Source organism: Camponotus floridanus, unplaced genomic scaffold (assembly GCF_003227725.1).
Source record: "Camponotus floridanus strain SB8 unplaced genomic scaffold, Cflo_v7.5 scaffold14, whole genome shotgun sequence".
Taxonomy (NCBI): Eukaryota; Metazoa; Arthropoda; class Insecta; order Hymenoptera; family Formicidae; genus Camponotus; species Camponotus floridanus.
In genome coordinates this window covers 1,316,525-1,331,773 of record NW_020229259.1, presented here as the reverse complement: position 1 = coordinate 1,331,773, position 15,249 = coordinate 1,316,525, and the positions used below count along the sequence as shown (strand labels likewise).

Genomic DNA, 15,249 nt, shown 5'->3' with positions numbered 1-15,249 from the left:
TTTTATTTCATATTTTTGTAATTGTATTAAAAATTTAGAAAAACATGAAACTATAATGTTTCTCTTCATTATAATATATTGTATATACAGATTCTCATATTCTTGTAAATTGCCTTATTTTAACACAGTTATTTTTCGATATACTATCTATTATAATTATTTTATATTATTTTTCCTATTTCATATATATGTAAGATAAATCAGAATCAAATGCTCTTTTATTATTTGTATGATATATATATAAATTTAATATTAATTTGTTTTTAACTAAATCTCACAAATTAAATTCTAATTTAAATTTTCGTTACAATTAATTAAAGAGCAATATATTCTTGTAATAATTCTCGCACCAAAACTTTTAATCAAATATATTAAATAACACTGATATTAAAATTAATAAAAATAAAAAATATTATATTTACAATTGATAAAAATTTTTATTGTGAGATTATCCTGCATATAATTGTTTAAATGCGCAGAAACAAATCTTTACGATGAAAATAACGAGTCTAAACCGAAAGTTGCAAGTTTACAAGTAAATTTGACGAATTCGAATCGATCAATGAATTTATAACGGCTCAACAATAAATTGGTGAATCAATAAACTGCGAATGAACAATAGTCAAAAAAGACAATTCAACAAGATTATTCAAGGTCTCTTTGCCCCCAAGTGCTATTCAATTTATCGGGATTTAATATTAATCCTTTCGTTCCCGATCTTTATAGGCACATTTCGTTTTCGATCTTCATAGATACATTTTTCTCATTTATAATATGCAAATAATGTACTATGAAAGGTATTCTGGAGTTATTATTTTAAGTTCATAGACACATTTTAAATTGTGATTTAAAAATCACTAAAAGACCAAAAGAATTTTTTTTTTAAATAAAAAAATTCTAAATCACATTTTTTATTCGTAATTGAAAACTTACTCGTGTTCGAAATCTTGTACAAAATTTATAATATATTATAATTTATATATATTTATAATATAATTATATTTTTATAATATTAATAAAAGTTTATCAATAATAAATAATTAATTAGTCTCGTATCATGCGATAACAAATAATATATAATTTAATTCAATAGCTATTTATGAATTCTGCAATCGCACAAGTCGGATATCTTAACACTGTTATTTGTTTACCGTAGCAAACTGATAAAACTCGTGTTTTCGAAGCAGTTATATAGATCGATATCTTAGAATGGGAACAGCCAACTGCATTCAAAGATAAAAGAAGAGAATAAATATCTGCTGTTTGTCTCACGTAACATGTCCTGCTTTATACTTTTGATTTACGAAACGATATCAAATCTTTTCGTTTCAAAGTGGTATATAAAGATTTGTTTTAGCTATAGGCTTTATGGCGTGAATCAAAACAAAGCAAATATTTGAAAGATATTTATGATATGAAAAAGAGAAAGAGAGAGAAAGAAAAATTTTATTTTTCTATTTATTTTCTCTCTTTTTATAATATTTTTCTTTTATAGAAACATCAGATATGTTTTCTATAAATACAACAAATTATTTTATTAATTTAATAGAATTATGGAGCGCCAAAGTTAATACGATCTTGAGTTTGATATTAGCGACGTAAGATAACTCAAGTGAACGCTTCTAGCAGATACTTACATCTTTTGCGCCGATATAACTATTATATAACGAGTGAAGAAATAAATATGCGTAATCTTGCGAGTATTATCAGAGGCAAAACGAAATAGCCAGCTTGTCTACTGATTATAAATTAAATGTATTCAAAAACCGCGTCTTGTAAAAACGGCTTAGAGATTCATTGATCGGTTCTCAAAAAACGTAAGAAGTATATTTATAAATGTTATATTTTTAAAGGTTTCAACGTCTGATTTCATCGTCGAATCCGATTCGAGTGTAATACTCGGTAATTTTACATTATTCGACAATGGAAAATTCTTGAAACACACACAAGAGATAAGTCTCAAAATAAACAATGTATTTTTAAACTGACTGATTTTGAAAGCGATTGTGTTCCTGTCTAATAATTTTCAAGTTATTCAAATTTCTCGGATAACTAAACTTATTCTAAAATTGATAAGAAAATTCAAATTTGTTTCTCTCTCTCTCTCTCTGCTTGAGTTTTGCAAATATAAAATACTAATGCGTGATAACAAATTGCACTTGTTACATCGATTTCAATATATAGATGTAGAGAACAATGGAGTATGCAACAATGTTTTATATTTATTAAATCGATCGATTTCAGAAGATCGATAGGGATAAGCAAGGCGCAGGGGTATCATACATAAACTTGCAATCGAAATTATTTTCGACGTATGCGGGAATGGCATCGTAAATGTAGGGAGATTCAGATTTACAAACCAAACTCGATTTGCAAATATCTTTTACCAATGTATGTCACGAATAGAGATCAGAGACATAAATTACAGACACGTAGCGCGAATTGTTTATACCGGCAATTTTGTAACCCATAAAAAAGAAATGACAACTGTTTGTACGAAAGTTAATGAAAGTATAGACGGCAAAGATTCCAGAAGATTAATTATATCGTCAAAATTAGTAAAATAAATATCTCAATTCGTAATAAATCATCAGAATAATATAATTTCAATAATCTCAATAAATAATATATTCTAAATTCTACATATATATTTTTTTCCAAAGTAAAATAATTAGTTTCATTAAACAAAAAAACTAGATTCTCTACATTTACCATTTAAAATACATGTAATATCATGAATATTTTATTAATTAATAATAAAATTAAAAAGGCCAAAAGTAGGTTCTTCAAGATATTATCAGATATATTGCAAAATTAATTTTATGTCTTGGTTTTCGTAATAAATATTTTTGACAGTTAATCATCAAATTACGTCATTCCGTAATCATTCACTATTGTTTTCTATATTCTACAACTTAATCGGTTCCTACTGGATCCTTTGTCGGAATAATAACGACCAATTATTGAATTATTGAATTATTAAATCACCATAGTGTCTATATATTTTATTAGAGATATAACTATGTACCCTTTGCTCTTTTGATTCTTTATCATGACGTTCTCGAGAACATGCAAACAAGCCAGACTATCATTAACGTTATTATTATGTCGTTCTTTATAAAGATCGTCGAATTGAATTAATTCGCCATGCAAATCAAGCTGCGGATACAGAATCATCCAGAATCACATCGCGTTCTTATACGATGAATCGCTCGTCTCACTCAACAATCGAGGAAGCAAAATCGCTCATCTCACTCGATAATCGAGGAAGCAAAATCGCTCGTTAGACTTCTGTAAACATACGCACGCCTGTTTATGAACTGTATAACTATTGATGATTTGAAAACTTATCGATTGTCTAGACATTACGTATCACTATGATGCTGCATCGATTTTCTCATGTGCCGAAGTCTGAATCAATCAAGATGTAAAAAATGCATGAACATAAAATCACAATTAAATCATACATTTTTATTTGTATTTTTTTTTAATCTGTGTTTATGGAGTTTTTAATAAATTTTAATAAACGTGTTTTTATCTGATTCGTTTTACTCCAATGTAGTATTAAATTTATATTTAATGTATGTCAACATACAATTTTGTATATTTAATATTATAGTTTAGTCTATTAATAGTTTGAAGTCTATTAATATATCTGATAGTTTATTAACATTTGATTACTCTACAATTTTACGATTTACATAATGAATTAAAATTTTTAACTCTGTTAGAATTAAAAATTATGATAAAAACAGCTGTTCATTATTTTTTGTTAAAAATTCTCCTTTAAATTATTTCATAATGTGCATAAATTTGACGGATAAAACGTGCAAATACGTTAAGTATAAAATGTGCGAATTAAATGTACAATATTATAAAGCAAAGTATATCACAAAAATTAATTGTGGCAACATTGTAATAATTTAAAATGTTTTAGGACAATATATATAAGTAATTACTTGTTTATGTTACTATGATATTTTTTCAATATTCTTAGGTTGTTAGAGATAGATTAGTAACGGTTCTTGTAATAAAACATTCTATATTTAAAGTTTTAAAATTTTTTATAGTATTATAAATTGTTATTACACATCAATATATATCCCATATTTAAAAATTAAAAGAGAAAAAAAAGTTGAATCGCAAACACTTCAATCACGGTCTCAAAAACAATAAAATCCTTAACTTCATACATTATTCATTTTCTTGCTTTTATATCGATAAAGAAACTTTCAAATTAATATAAATACAACGATAATTTTAATATCGAATTCTAAAATTTTTCCATAATATATAAAAATAAAGTTTTCAGGTTGCACATAAAGACTGAAATAGAATTTCATTGCAGATACCTTAGACAATCTTCAAAACAATAAAATCCTTACCTCTGTACATTAACCATGTAGTATTGCTTTTATAATAATTATTGATTGAGTTTACAGTAGTCAGCATTATCATCACGTGTCACGTGTGTGTGTTGATTTCTTAAACTTTTTCAACGTTATTTATACACAAAATTATCACTTGCAAAGGCGATTATTTGCGATATTGTCATATATTTGCAAGTTAAACCGCTATTAATAATAGGGCGAATTTTTATCTTTCTTCAAGGAATATAAAATGCTACATATATATATTTTATTTTGAATCCTAAAAATAAAAACCTATTTATCATTGTAATAGATTAATTTACACGTATCATGTAAAAATTTTTTTGATTCGAGGCTACAACTGTAGCAAGTTTAATTAATATTTTTATGCTTTAAATTGTTTAATAACTTATTTAATAACTTATAATTATAAACGTAATACGATATTAATAAAACGCGAACTTTATCTCTCCATATAAATTATTACTTTAAATTCGAATTTTATAATATCATATAATATCAACTGATCCAAAGCGAGAGAAATATTTTTAATTAATAAATAATATACTAATATCAATTAATATTTTAAAAAACGCGATCTCAATTTGCATTATTTGTATCTGCAATGAAAATAGTATAAAAGAAAATGATAGAAGATAAATTATTTATTGATTTTTTTGTCAAATTTTTAACTCTTTCTATACTAGATAAATAATCTAGTTATGTCATAGTATAAAGAACAAAAATACCAATTATTGTGCAAATTGCAGTAACGTTTGATTGAACAGTTTTTATATCGTAAATTTTTTTATATCGTAAAAATGTATTCAAACGATTTCGAGAAAATTGAATTAAAGAAACATAACACGAGACATAATGTTTAGTATGTTCACATGTAGCTTTTAAGAATATATCATCATCAAAATAATTGGTTATCGTTAGATAAATGTGCATTTATAAATAAAATTTATCTACTTGCACAACGTATATTTATACTAGAATAGATCAAAAGCCAATACAAATGTATTATAATATATATATTGCAAAGCGAATTGCAATCGATATATATGACCAACATTTTGTCTGCCGTTATTTATTTTCCGATATCACGCAATTTTGCTATCGGTTTTTTTACAATTTATTCCAATATTATTGCTAATTATTATGTTGATAAGTTTATAATAAGAAAACATGATAAATGATTTCGGCCGAGTATTTTTTCTGTTAAAAAAAAGATTGATGATGATATATAAATAAAGTATTGTTTAAATATAACATAAAGTAAGAAGTTTTATATAACATTTTTATCATTATCAAAATTTGGTTTGTAAGAAAAAATAAAAACACCAATTATCAGATTTGCAACATTGCATAAACCACCACAAAATTATTCTGAGAAAAAACTGAGATTTCAAATTAATCAAAAATTATATCATTAAACTGAAGAGATTCGAGAGATTCTCTGAAATATTCTCCATTTGAATACGATTCATAGAAGTAAGTGGCATCGTGGGGTCAGTATAAAAAGTTCATTATCATTTACTGCATATATGCATAATAACGATGAAATTCCAGTAAAATTAAATAATTTGCTGTTACAACAAATATATTGCTATCACATATTTGCTTGAAAGAAAGAAAAAAGAAAAGAAATTATGATTAACTCTTATGCCACGAAAGGGAATGAATGAATTTTTAATTAATATTATTAAGCTAAGTGGATGTTGATGAATATTATTAATGGGAATCGTGATTGAAGTATGAAAGGATCCCATATCACATTGGTGTTGACAGTTAACGAAATTCGCACAATACGCGATTTGCTATCACATCCGAGACGCGATCCCTATCACATTCGCGTACACGCATATCCGTTCACCTTGATACGCCCCGCGACCTTATCTCGTAATAAGAAAACGAGCCTGACCTTGGTACCGGCATATCCATAATGGTGGCGCGATGATGCTGATGGTGATGTTGGTGATGCGATTGATGCGTGCGGTCATCCGTGCCTATGATCCCCGGGTGGAGGGTCTGTTGTTGCGGATGCTGCGAGGGCAAACTCCTCAAGTACGCTTGTTGCTGTTGTTGCTGCTGCCACATGCTGTTCCTCACAAAAGCTGTACTTTTCTATCGAGATATATAAATATATGTTTTCCTCTCCAAGAGAGTTCTCTCAACCGTCCGCTCGGATAAAGCACATTCGCTCGTCGTTGTTGACCATTGTGTCCAAGACGATCGGAACTTTTTTTTTTAATCCTCTCCTTCGAGGTCTGGTATTATCACACAGTTTTAACGTCACACAGTACGATAACTATTGTTGACACGTTACTTAGTTTCATTTATTTTTTTTTAATAAAGTTTTATTTATTTTCTTAGTAAATATTCGCGAGATCGATAAATATCGGTCGCAGATGTTCTCCAACGTGGCTTGTTGGATCACTAGAGACCGGCAGCGTCGTTCGAGTACGCCGTCGTTACATCAACATCGATGGGCCGATGTTATGACGCGTTATCGTAACAGTAGCGGCCTATTTACAGCGATCGAATTAAAATTAGCCGACTAATCGCGGCTCTTCGACGAACTTTCTCGACAACAATAAAGTCGTCTCTATCTGATAAGCGTTCCGACGAGCTTCGTGGACCGGTCAGCGAGGGATATTGACGCCGAATCTTCTCGTCATCTCTGCAGGAGTCACATCCCGCCATACGAAGCCTCGATATATATCTTACGCACAACTCTATTCCTCGGAAATCTCACGCACAAGCACCATTTCACTAGAACTCGCGAACTAGGCTGAAACTAGGCGCCTCGATCTTGCGCTTGCGATCTTGATTGATCCTCGACGCCGATCTTGGACAGCTCGCGATTATCGTCATGATAGATTGCACTTGCGCAAATTGCTCGCGGGAACTTGACACCGCGAGGTGTCAGAAATTGCTAACAGGTCTCGAGAAAGAGAGGAGAAACGACGAGACGCGCGGGTTACCGATTACGGAGTTTCTCGATACGACCGCAACTCTTGGACGCAATTTCTGCCTCTCTCTCTCTCTCCCTCCGCCAAGGCTATTGCGCAGAGAAATGCGCTACGCGAGAACGCGCTGCGCGGTGACACGGCGCGAACTTCGCCGGCGGTGACCTTGACACAGTAATCCCGAATGCGTTCGCTCCGTATGTTCGTTGATTTATTTCGCGGTGATCTTTATCCAGTTAGTCCAACGTCGTGGCGCGACTTGTTTCGAGCGGGCGTCAATACGTTCCTGAGGATCTCCCACTTTCGCTCTTCGTCGCGTCCTTGCGACTCTCGCCGGTCGAAGTGCCCGCGCAAAATGCGGGTAAGAGGGGACCACGTTTTCGCACGGAAAACTGCGACGCGATGTCGTCCACCTCGCGATTGGATGCGCGAGCACTCGCAAAATTGACAGCGGGCGAAACGTCACGCGGCCCTAAAAACACGATTGCACTGATTGGGGGGAGGAAAGGGAGAAAGGGAAGAATCGAATGGAAAGGGAACGAGAGATAGATGAGAGGAGAGAAAAATGCGTATCGAGAGCTCTAGAACGCGTATCCGCGGCTCACGGCAGTCGGATGCGAACTGCTGGACGAGCGCCATCCCCACTCCCGATGAACAATCAGCGTTTCCCCTCTCGCCGAGACAACCAATCGTCGCTCCCCTCGCCCGCTCCCTCTGCCCCTCCCTCCCCGCATCGTCCATCCGCTTGGCGTGATAACGACACATTATTAAGCCGCACTCATACCGGCCGGCTTCTGATAAGAAGGAGCTGAATTTCGGAGCACACGTATGTGAAATCGATATATACGCTTCTTTCCTATTTTGCGAATCTTTATTTAGATGCGTTTTCTTAAATCGCATTTACGGCAGGGGAAGAGTATACATATCAGAAATGAAGTGCAATAATATATTAACGTTTGCATTTAACACGACTTTTTACTTAAACGTAATAACAAATATATATTTATAAAAACAATTAATTGTGAATGATTAAAATTATGTATTTCAATGTAATTTATCATTTATAATTTCATTTATATGAACATCTGTCTTTTTTAATATATAATAATCTAATTAGCATTACGTCATTGAAATGCATATGCAATTTGCAATGTAGATATGATTTATCCATCTAATCTAATTCGCAAAATTAAATCTACATTTTTATAAAACAACATTTAATAGATCTTCGTTTTTCTTAAATGTATATATTAGAAGATACACATTATATATATATATATATATATATATATATATATATATATAATTATATTTAATGATATATAATTATATTTAATGATATATAATGGTATATAATTAAATATAATTAAATAAAAATACTAATGACAAATGCTAAGTAAAAATTCTATTTTTCCCCCGCCATTTATGTTATAAAAAAGTCTTATTAGCAGAAATAAATCATTTTTTAATACGTAATAGTCTAATTTGTATTAAACTATTACGCATTCAAAAAAATTCATTGAAATGCATATGAAACTTGGGATGTAAATATTATTAAATTTATTCATCTAATCTGATTCGTAAAATTAAATCTATTTTTATGAAACGATATTTAATAGATATTTATTCTTCTTAAACGTATATATTAGAAAAAACAATATATATATATATATATATATATATATATATATGACATATAATTAAATATAATTAAATGATAAAAATATTAAGTTTAATGACAAATGGTAAAAAAACATTCTATTTTTATCCGCCATTTATGTCAAAATGATCTTATTCTTAGCAGTGTTTATTTGTACAGTTTTATTATTAGCAGAAATATTATCTTTTTCAGTTATCTTTTTTTTTAATGCATAATAGTCTAATTTGTATTATGTCATTGAAATGCATATGAAACTTAAGCTATAAATATAATTTATCTAATTCGTAAGATTAAATCCACATTTTTATGAATACATTTAATAAATATTTTATATCTTTTATTTTATATCTTATATATATATATATATATATATATATATATTATTTTATATCTTTTATATATATATATATATATATATATATATAATCAAATCAAATTAAATGATAAAATAAAAATACTAACTGCGACGACAAATGGCGAATAGAGATTCTATTTTTATTCGCCATTTGTGTCATAAAAAAGTTTTATGATTAGCAGCATTTGTTTTACGGCAAGGCTTCGGCCTTTCAAATGATGAGCCATTGCAAGATTTTCTTGTGACATTCTTATGATATATAAATCGTGAGAGACTAAAAAAATTGTCGGGATTTTTTTAAGAATAATATGGTAAACGCAGAGGTCATATCAAGAGAATAACTATGTGAAGGCCGATGTTTAGAAAACGAATACTGCGCAATTCGTTAAATTTTCACAAATGTTATATACAGAGAAAACCGATGATTTTTATCGAAAAATAAGCCAAAAGCGAGGCATCGAATTTCCTGATAGCCGATCTATTCAATATGGCGATCCGATATTTGCAGTTGTTTTTTAATCGAATATTTTACGTGATCTTTCTCTACATCTCGTATTTCAAACAATGTGCAAATAAAATTCGTTGCAACCCTCGAAACGATAACCGACCTAACCGTGTACATCGTAATGTCAGACTAGGCATCCGCGTGATATTTCATACATTTGTCGCTGAGAATGTCAAATACAATATTTTGTATCTTCAGCGTTGTCCGATTTTTTTCTTTTTATCATTCAAAATAAATATTCATTTAATGCGATATTGTATACTATAATCAGGGACCATGCGCATGAGGTATATCGAGTTACTGTCTTATGTTTGTCCGCAAACAGGAGATATAAGTCTGCAATTTCGAAGTATTGCACAATTTCATATGTATATGAATTACGGTGATAAAAGTATCATCCAAAAAAAAGTATCATAAAAATATCTCAGCATAGTGTCGTCGTTTAATTTATTTAAGTCGCATTTGCTTCGCGTTGTGATTCCATTGTTTTGGTTCTGGCTTTAAATAAGTAAAATGCGTATGCTTTTGAGGCAAATCTTAAAATAATATGTGCAGATATAATCGATCGTATTATTGAGAAAATATATATAAACAAGAAATTATATTAATTTTCATATCATCTTATACATATCGCATTACGTTGTATGAGATATTCAGTTCTTGCTGAAAATTTTTGATATTAATATCTCTTTTGATATTAATATCTCTAAAGAAAAAATAAAGATAATTTAAACATGTTAATTTTAATATCTTACTGTCAATAACAATTTTATCAAGCACCTCTAAAATATCCCAGATTTATCTTACTGTTAGCAATTATCTCAGTATTTGCAATGCTTTCACTATTTAATAAAAAATAAATAACACATTTTAGAAATAATTTTATATCGTAAAAAATGAAAATTTGATATTTTATCAAGTAATTAAAATATCTCAGATTTATTTATTAAACAACTTAATAACGAGATAAGTTAAAAGGGGAAAATTTTTTCATGTGTTTTACACATGAAAAGTTGCATTTAGCAAACATGTATAAAATGTAAGCTTTGATGATCGATTCAATTGGACTGGAAAACAAAACCCTTTTGCTCAGTTGTGCTATAACATCAGCGAACTAGTAATTCTGGTTAGATAAGAGTACAGTAATGCGCCGTATTTACGGTTGATTAATTATCTGAACACGACCGCGAAGGGGTGTATTCATATAGGAAACTATAATAGAATTAACAGAGTAAACTGTGCGGTACTTTGTAATGCAAGTTCATCGTGAAAATAACTATTCATGTATATTTTCAAGTTATACCATAACTTATTATATCACTATTAACTATTATACCACTTCATATATAATCGTCGATTTAATAGATAATGATCTGTACGTATTTTTTTTCAATAAGCTAATAATAATGATTAAAATTCAAGAATTATTTTAAATATTGAAGTGTAACTTTCCTCTTTCATTCTGAATTAAATTTAGTGAATATGATCACACTTAGTATGATTTTTTTATATCAAATCTGTTTTCTGTTTTCGTCTCGTAAATTTAAAATAATCATATTTACGAGTAAGTTAACGATTCGAGATATAAATATTATTTCGCAATTAATGATCATTAAAACGAATTTCAACTTATGTAAGAAGATATATAAGAGAATCTCTCTTCACACAGTATAAATCATACTATAAATACTTATTGACACATAATTACGTACCTCATCGTTATCAAAACGAAGATTATTGGCACACAATTTCAGATGTATTAATTTTGACTTACCCATATGAAATGATGCTGCTTTCAGATACGGACGTGCCTGAAGAGGACGTTCCCGAATCATCTTCGTCCACATCATCCTTCATTTTTCAGAGTTTTCCTGCACATTAAAATAATATTTGATTAATTTAGAAATATTATATCATAAAAAATTAAAAAAAATATTATATCACAAAAAAATTAAAAAAAATAAATTAAAAAACATGTTTTTTTCTTTAGACTTTTAATTTTTAGCTAAAATTTTTTTCCTTACAGTATATTATGGTGTAAAGTTAACTTTACTAGTGCAATATACAACTCTATTTTATACGGCAAATAAAATTATACGCATTTAAAATGTGCTCGACAAGGCGTTTTCTATATTTAAATGTTTGCTATTAGAGCGAATAAAGAGGACGTACTTCAATTGCATCAACTGTAAAATATTTATTCGAGCAGCGTATGCTCGTAAGTATTCGTCTGATGCATTCTAGGCGAGATTCTTTTTACACGTGCGATGGATTGCGTTTGGATTCTCGCCTAACATGAGTAAAACTGATTAAGTGTTTAAAAGCAAGTAAATTCTGCTTGGAAGAATTGATATAAAAGCGATAACTGATGCATCGTCATCGACCAAATAACATAACGATTACGATACATATAGCTTCAAACTGATTCAATAAGTATGCTCCGCCAGTTATATATATGATAGAAAGAGAAAAATGGTGAAATTATGGTGACTGATCGTATAAGATAGTCGATATTTTAAAATCGTAGAATTCATATCTTGATTGTAATTATATAGCCTTGTCACTTGAACCTTGCATAAGGAATATTTGCATCAAATATTCGCAATGTTAGCTATTTAAATACAAACCGAAGTTGCCCAAGAGCTCAATTTTGAAAAAGCTGGTTTAGCATAAAAATACGTACACATTTTAACTACAGCATAAAAAAAAATTTGTTTAAGTCGGCAGGACAGAAATAGCAACGTATTGCGTTCGGAGATTTACTATTTCACATTAATTAATTAATCGAAGAAAAATGTGAAAAATAAATTGTGACAAGCCTTGAAATTCTACCTGCTTTTACCGCACATACATAAGAATTAAACACGCCATGCTCGCAATTCGTATCCATTTGTTCCGCATTCGGTTTTAACAAACTGTGAAATCTATTTTATTAAAATGAATGACGAATTCTGAACGGATATGTAGATTGAAAACTCACCAGGTTGGGGCGCGCATGAGCATGAATGCGAGGCGAATTTGCGATTTGTCATAGTATAATGCCGATATAAAGTTGAACTGACCGACATTCGGCAAACCGGTAAAATCCGTACGATTCAGACCACGGATAAAACCACGTCGCGTAAAATGGTCGCACGTTTCGCGTGCGCGGATAACAGCGTTAATTCGTGACAATCGCGCGACGTTGTCCAGGATCAAGGATAGTCTTTGTTCATGGTCACGCAAGTCTCTGTTACATCGTACAATTGCAGATTAGCACGTACGTGATCCCGAACAACACAACAGACACATGTTTTCGCTATTCGTGACGCTGCAATAATCCTGTCCGGGTTGACCGACTCCATCATATCGAGATACCTCGAGATGGATCGATTTTTGCAGAGAATGAAAAGTTTGATTATGCGAGCGTGTATCTTTTGCAAATATGTAAAAATATACTTTTCAGAAAAATTCAAGAAATATATAAAAGAATATCTCAAAGAAAAGTATGCATATATTTATTTGTGGATAGTCGCTTTCACGGAGGAAAATAAGAATGGACATTTTTATAAATATTTCAAGCGAGTTTTGAAATCGTATTTTTTTAATAAAAAGCGCTCAATTTTAGATATTTAGTACGTATAATATTATAAAATTAACATATTATTCGTCGTCTTATGATTAACAATTATTTTTAACGAAGGCATTTTCTCTTGTGTAAAATAAAACTAATTTGTATTTGTATTGTACAGAATAAAGAGACTATAAAATATTTCTATTGCGTTGCATTCTTAATTAACCAAGCTAGATAATGAAATTATCCCAGAGCACTTTAGTCAATTGTAATTTAACGTCAAGAAAATTTTCATCGGCATTATTCTTGCATATAAGTCTCAAAACAGTAATGAAACCTATTTATTCAAAATTAAAGTATAAAACTGCTCAAGGGTAATATTTTATTCTCCCTAATACATAATAAAAGAACTAAAATATAATTTATTATATATGATGGAATAAAAGGAATGAAAGGAGCGAAAGAGAGAGGGAAGAGAGAAAGAGAAAGAAAATCTTTCCATTTACGTCAGCAAATCTTTCTCTTATTAATATGAGAATTTGTTTAGAAAATATCTTGTTCATTTTTTATAAAAGACGCAATAGTATAGCGAAGTGGAGCTCTGCAAGTCTATTTGAGGCTTGAATCTTTGTTCAGTTTGTCAAGGTGTCGTAAAAGACAAAAATGAGCAAGTGACTGTACCTAAAACTGGCGTCAGGTAGGACTGCGTTGATATATCAGGTCGTTGACATCGCGTTACTATCATAAGTTCCGCTGCATACGCAGTACTTGCGACGATGCTGATAAGACAGAGGTAACATACGTACGATGCACCCGGTTCTAAATCTTTAGAACTCGAACAAAGTACGCGAGATGCATCCACACATCTGATTTTTTATATTTAGCTTTCGTAAATTTAGAGATATGTCGAATATGTTATAAAAATTTAATTTTTTTCTGTATTTTTTCTGTTTATTTGTACATATTTTTTTTCACATAAATCGTGTGTTTTAGATTTATATATCTCATTGCATATATTCATATTTATACCTCTTCCATTTCTAATATTATTTAAAAATTTATTTCCTCTAATTTTTAATTTTTTACTGCTTAAAAGTGTTGAAAGGTAAAAAAATAATATTAAAAGAATGAAACGAATGAGCGTTCTTTCTAGGAAATGTGTAACTATTGAATTTGTAACTCTGTAACTCTGTAATAACTAAAACGTGATATCATGTTCGCATCTTTGACGTCAGAGGCAGAATATGATCATAATATTTTATAACAGTGAAGAAAAAACATAAAAATTCAATGATCATTCTTTCGCCCATTAATCGTTCCCTTAGTTTATTTCTAAAAAAATAAATTGCACTTGTAAATTATTTGTGAATTATTTTTTTCTTCATAATCCATAAAAATCCATAAAAAAATAACAAAATAACAAGAACTTGATAGAAAAACATTAAAAGAGTGCTAATTAATTAAACCACCGAATCTCGTAACGAAAATGCAAACATCAAACGATTAAGAAGGGGGCAGAGGAAAACAATAACGAAACCCCTGTCGTCGCTTTGCGTCAATAATATTCAGCCGTCTAGACATCAGACTTCTTTTGTTCAACTCGACTGGTTGATTTTCGGGAATTGTCGCGGAGGGTCGAGCCACGACACAACCCCCGGGGTCCCACACACGTGGGGCGCAGGTGCACGAGAATAACCCCGCGCTGCCGGTCGCAGCTTCTTGTTTTCCCGGCGATGGTCGGGAAGATGTTCAATACGTCATCGGTCATCAGCGACGACGAAACCCGCTCGTCTCGACGAATCTCGTCGTGCACACGCGCGACCACCCGTCG

The 15,249-nt window shown here is 30.5% G+C and overlaps 1 protein-coding gene across 1 annotated transcript in view; it reads right to left on the bottom strand.

Moving 5' to 3' along the window:
• The window catches only part of LOC105251019 (circadian locomoter output cycles protein kaput), a 60,303-nt gene extending 52,306 nt beyond the window's left edge, over nucleotides 1-7,997 (bottom strand). The window contains exon 1 of the mRNA XM_025406304.1: nucleotides 6,298-7,997. Within this exon, the coding sequence (XP_025262089.1) occupies nucleotides 6,298-6,473 (176 nt within the window). The 5' untranslated portion in view covers nucleotides 6,474-7,997. The remainder of the gene's footprint in view (nucleotides 1-6,297) is intronic.
• Nucleotides 7,998-15,249: the final 7,252 nt, after the last annotated feature.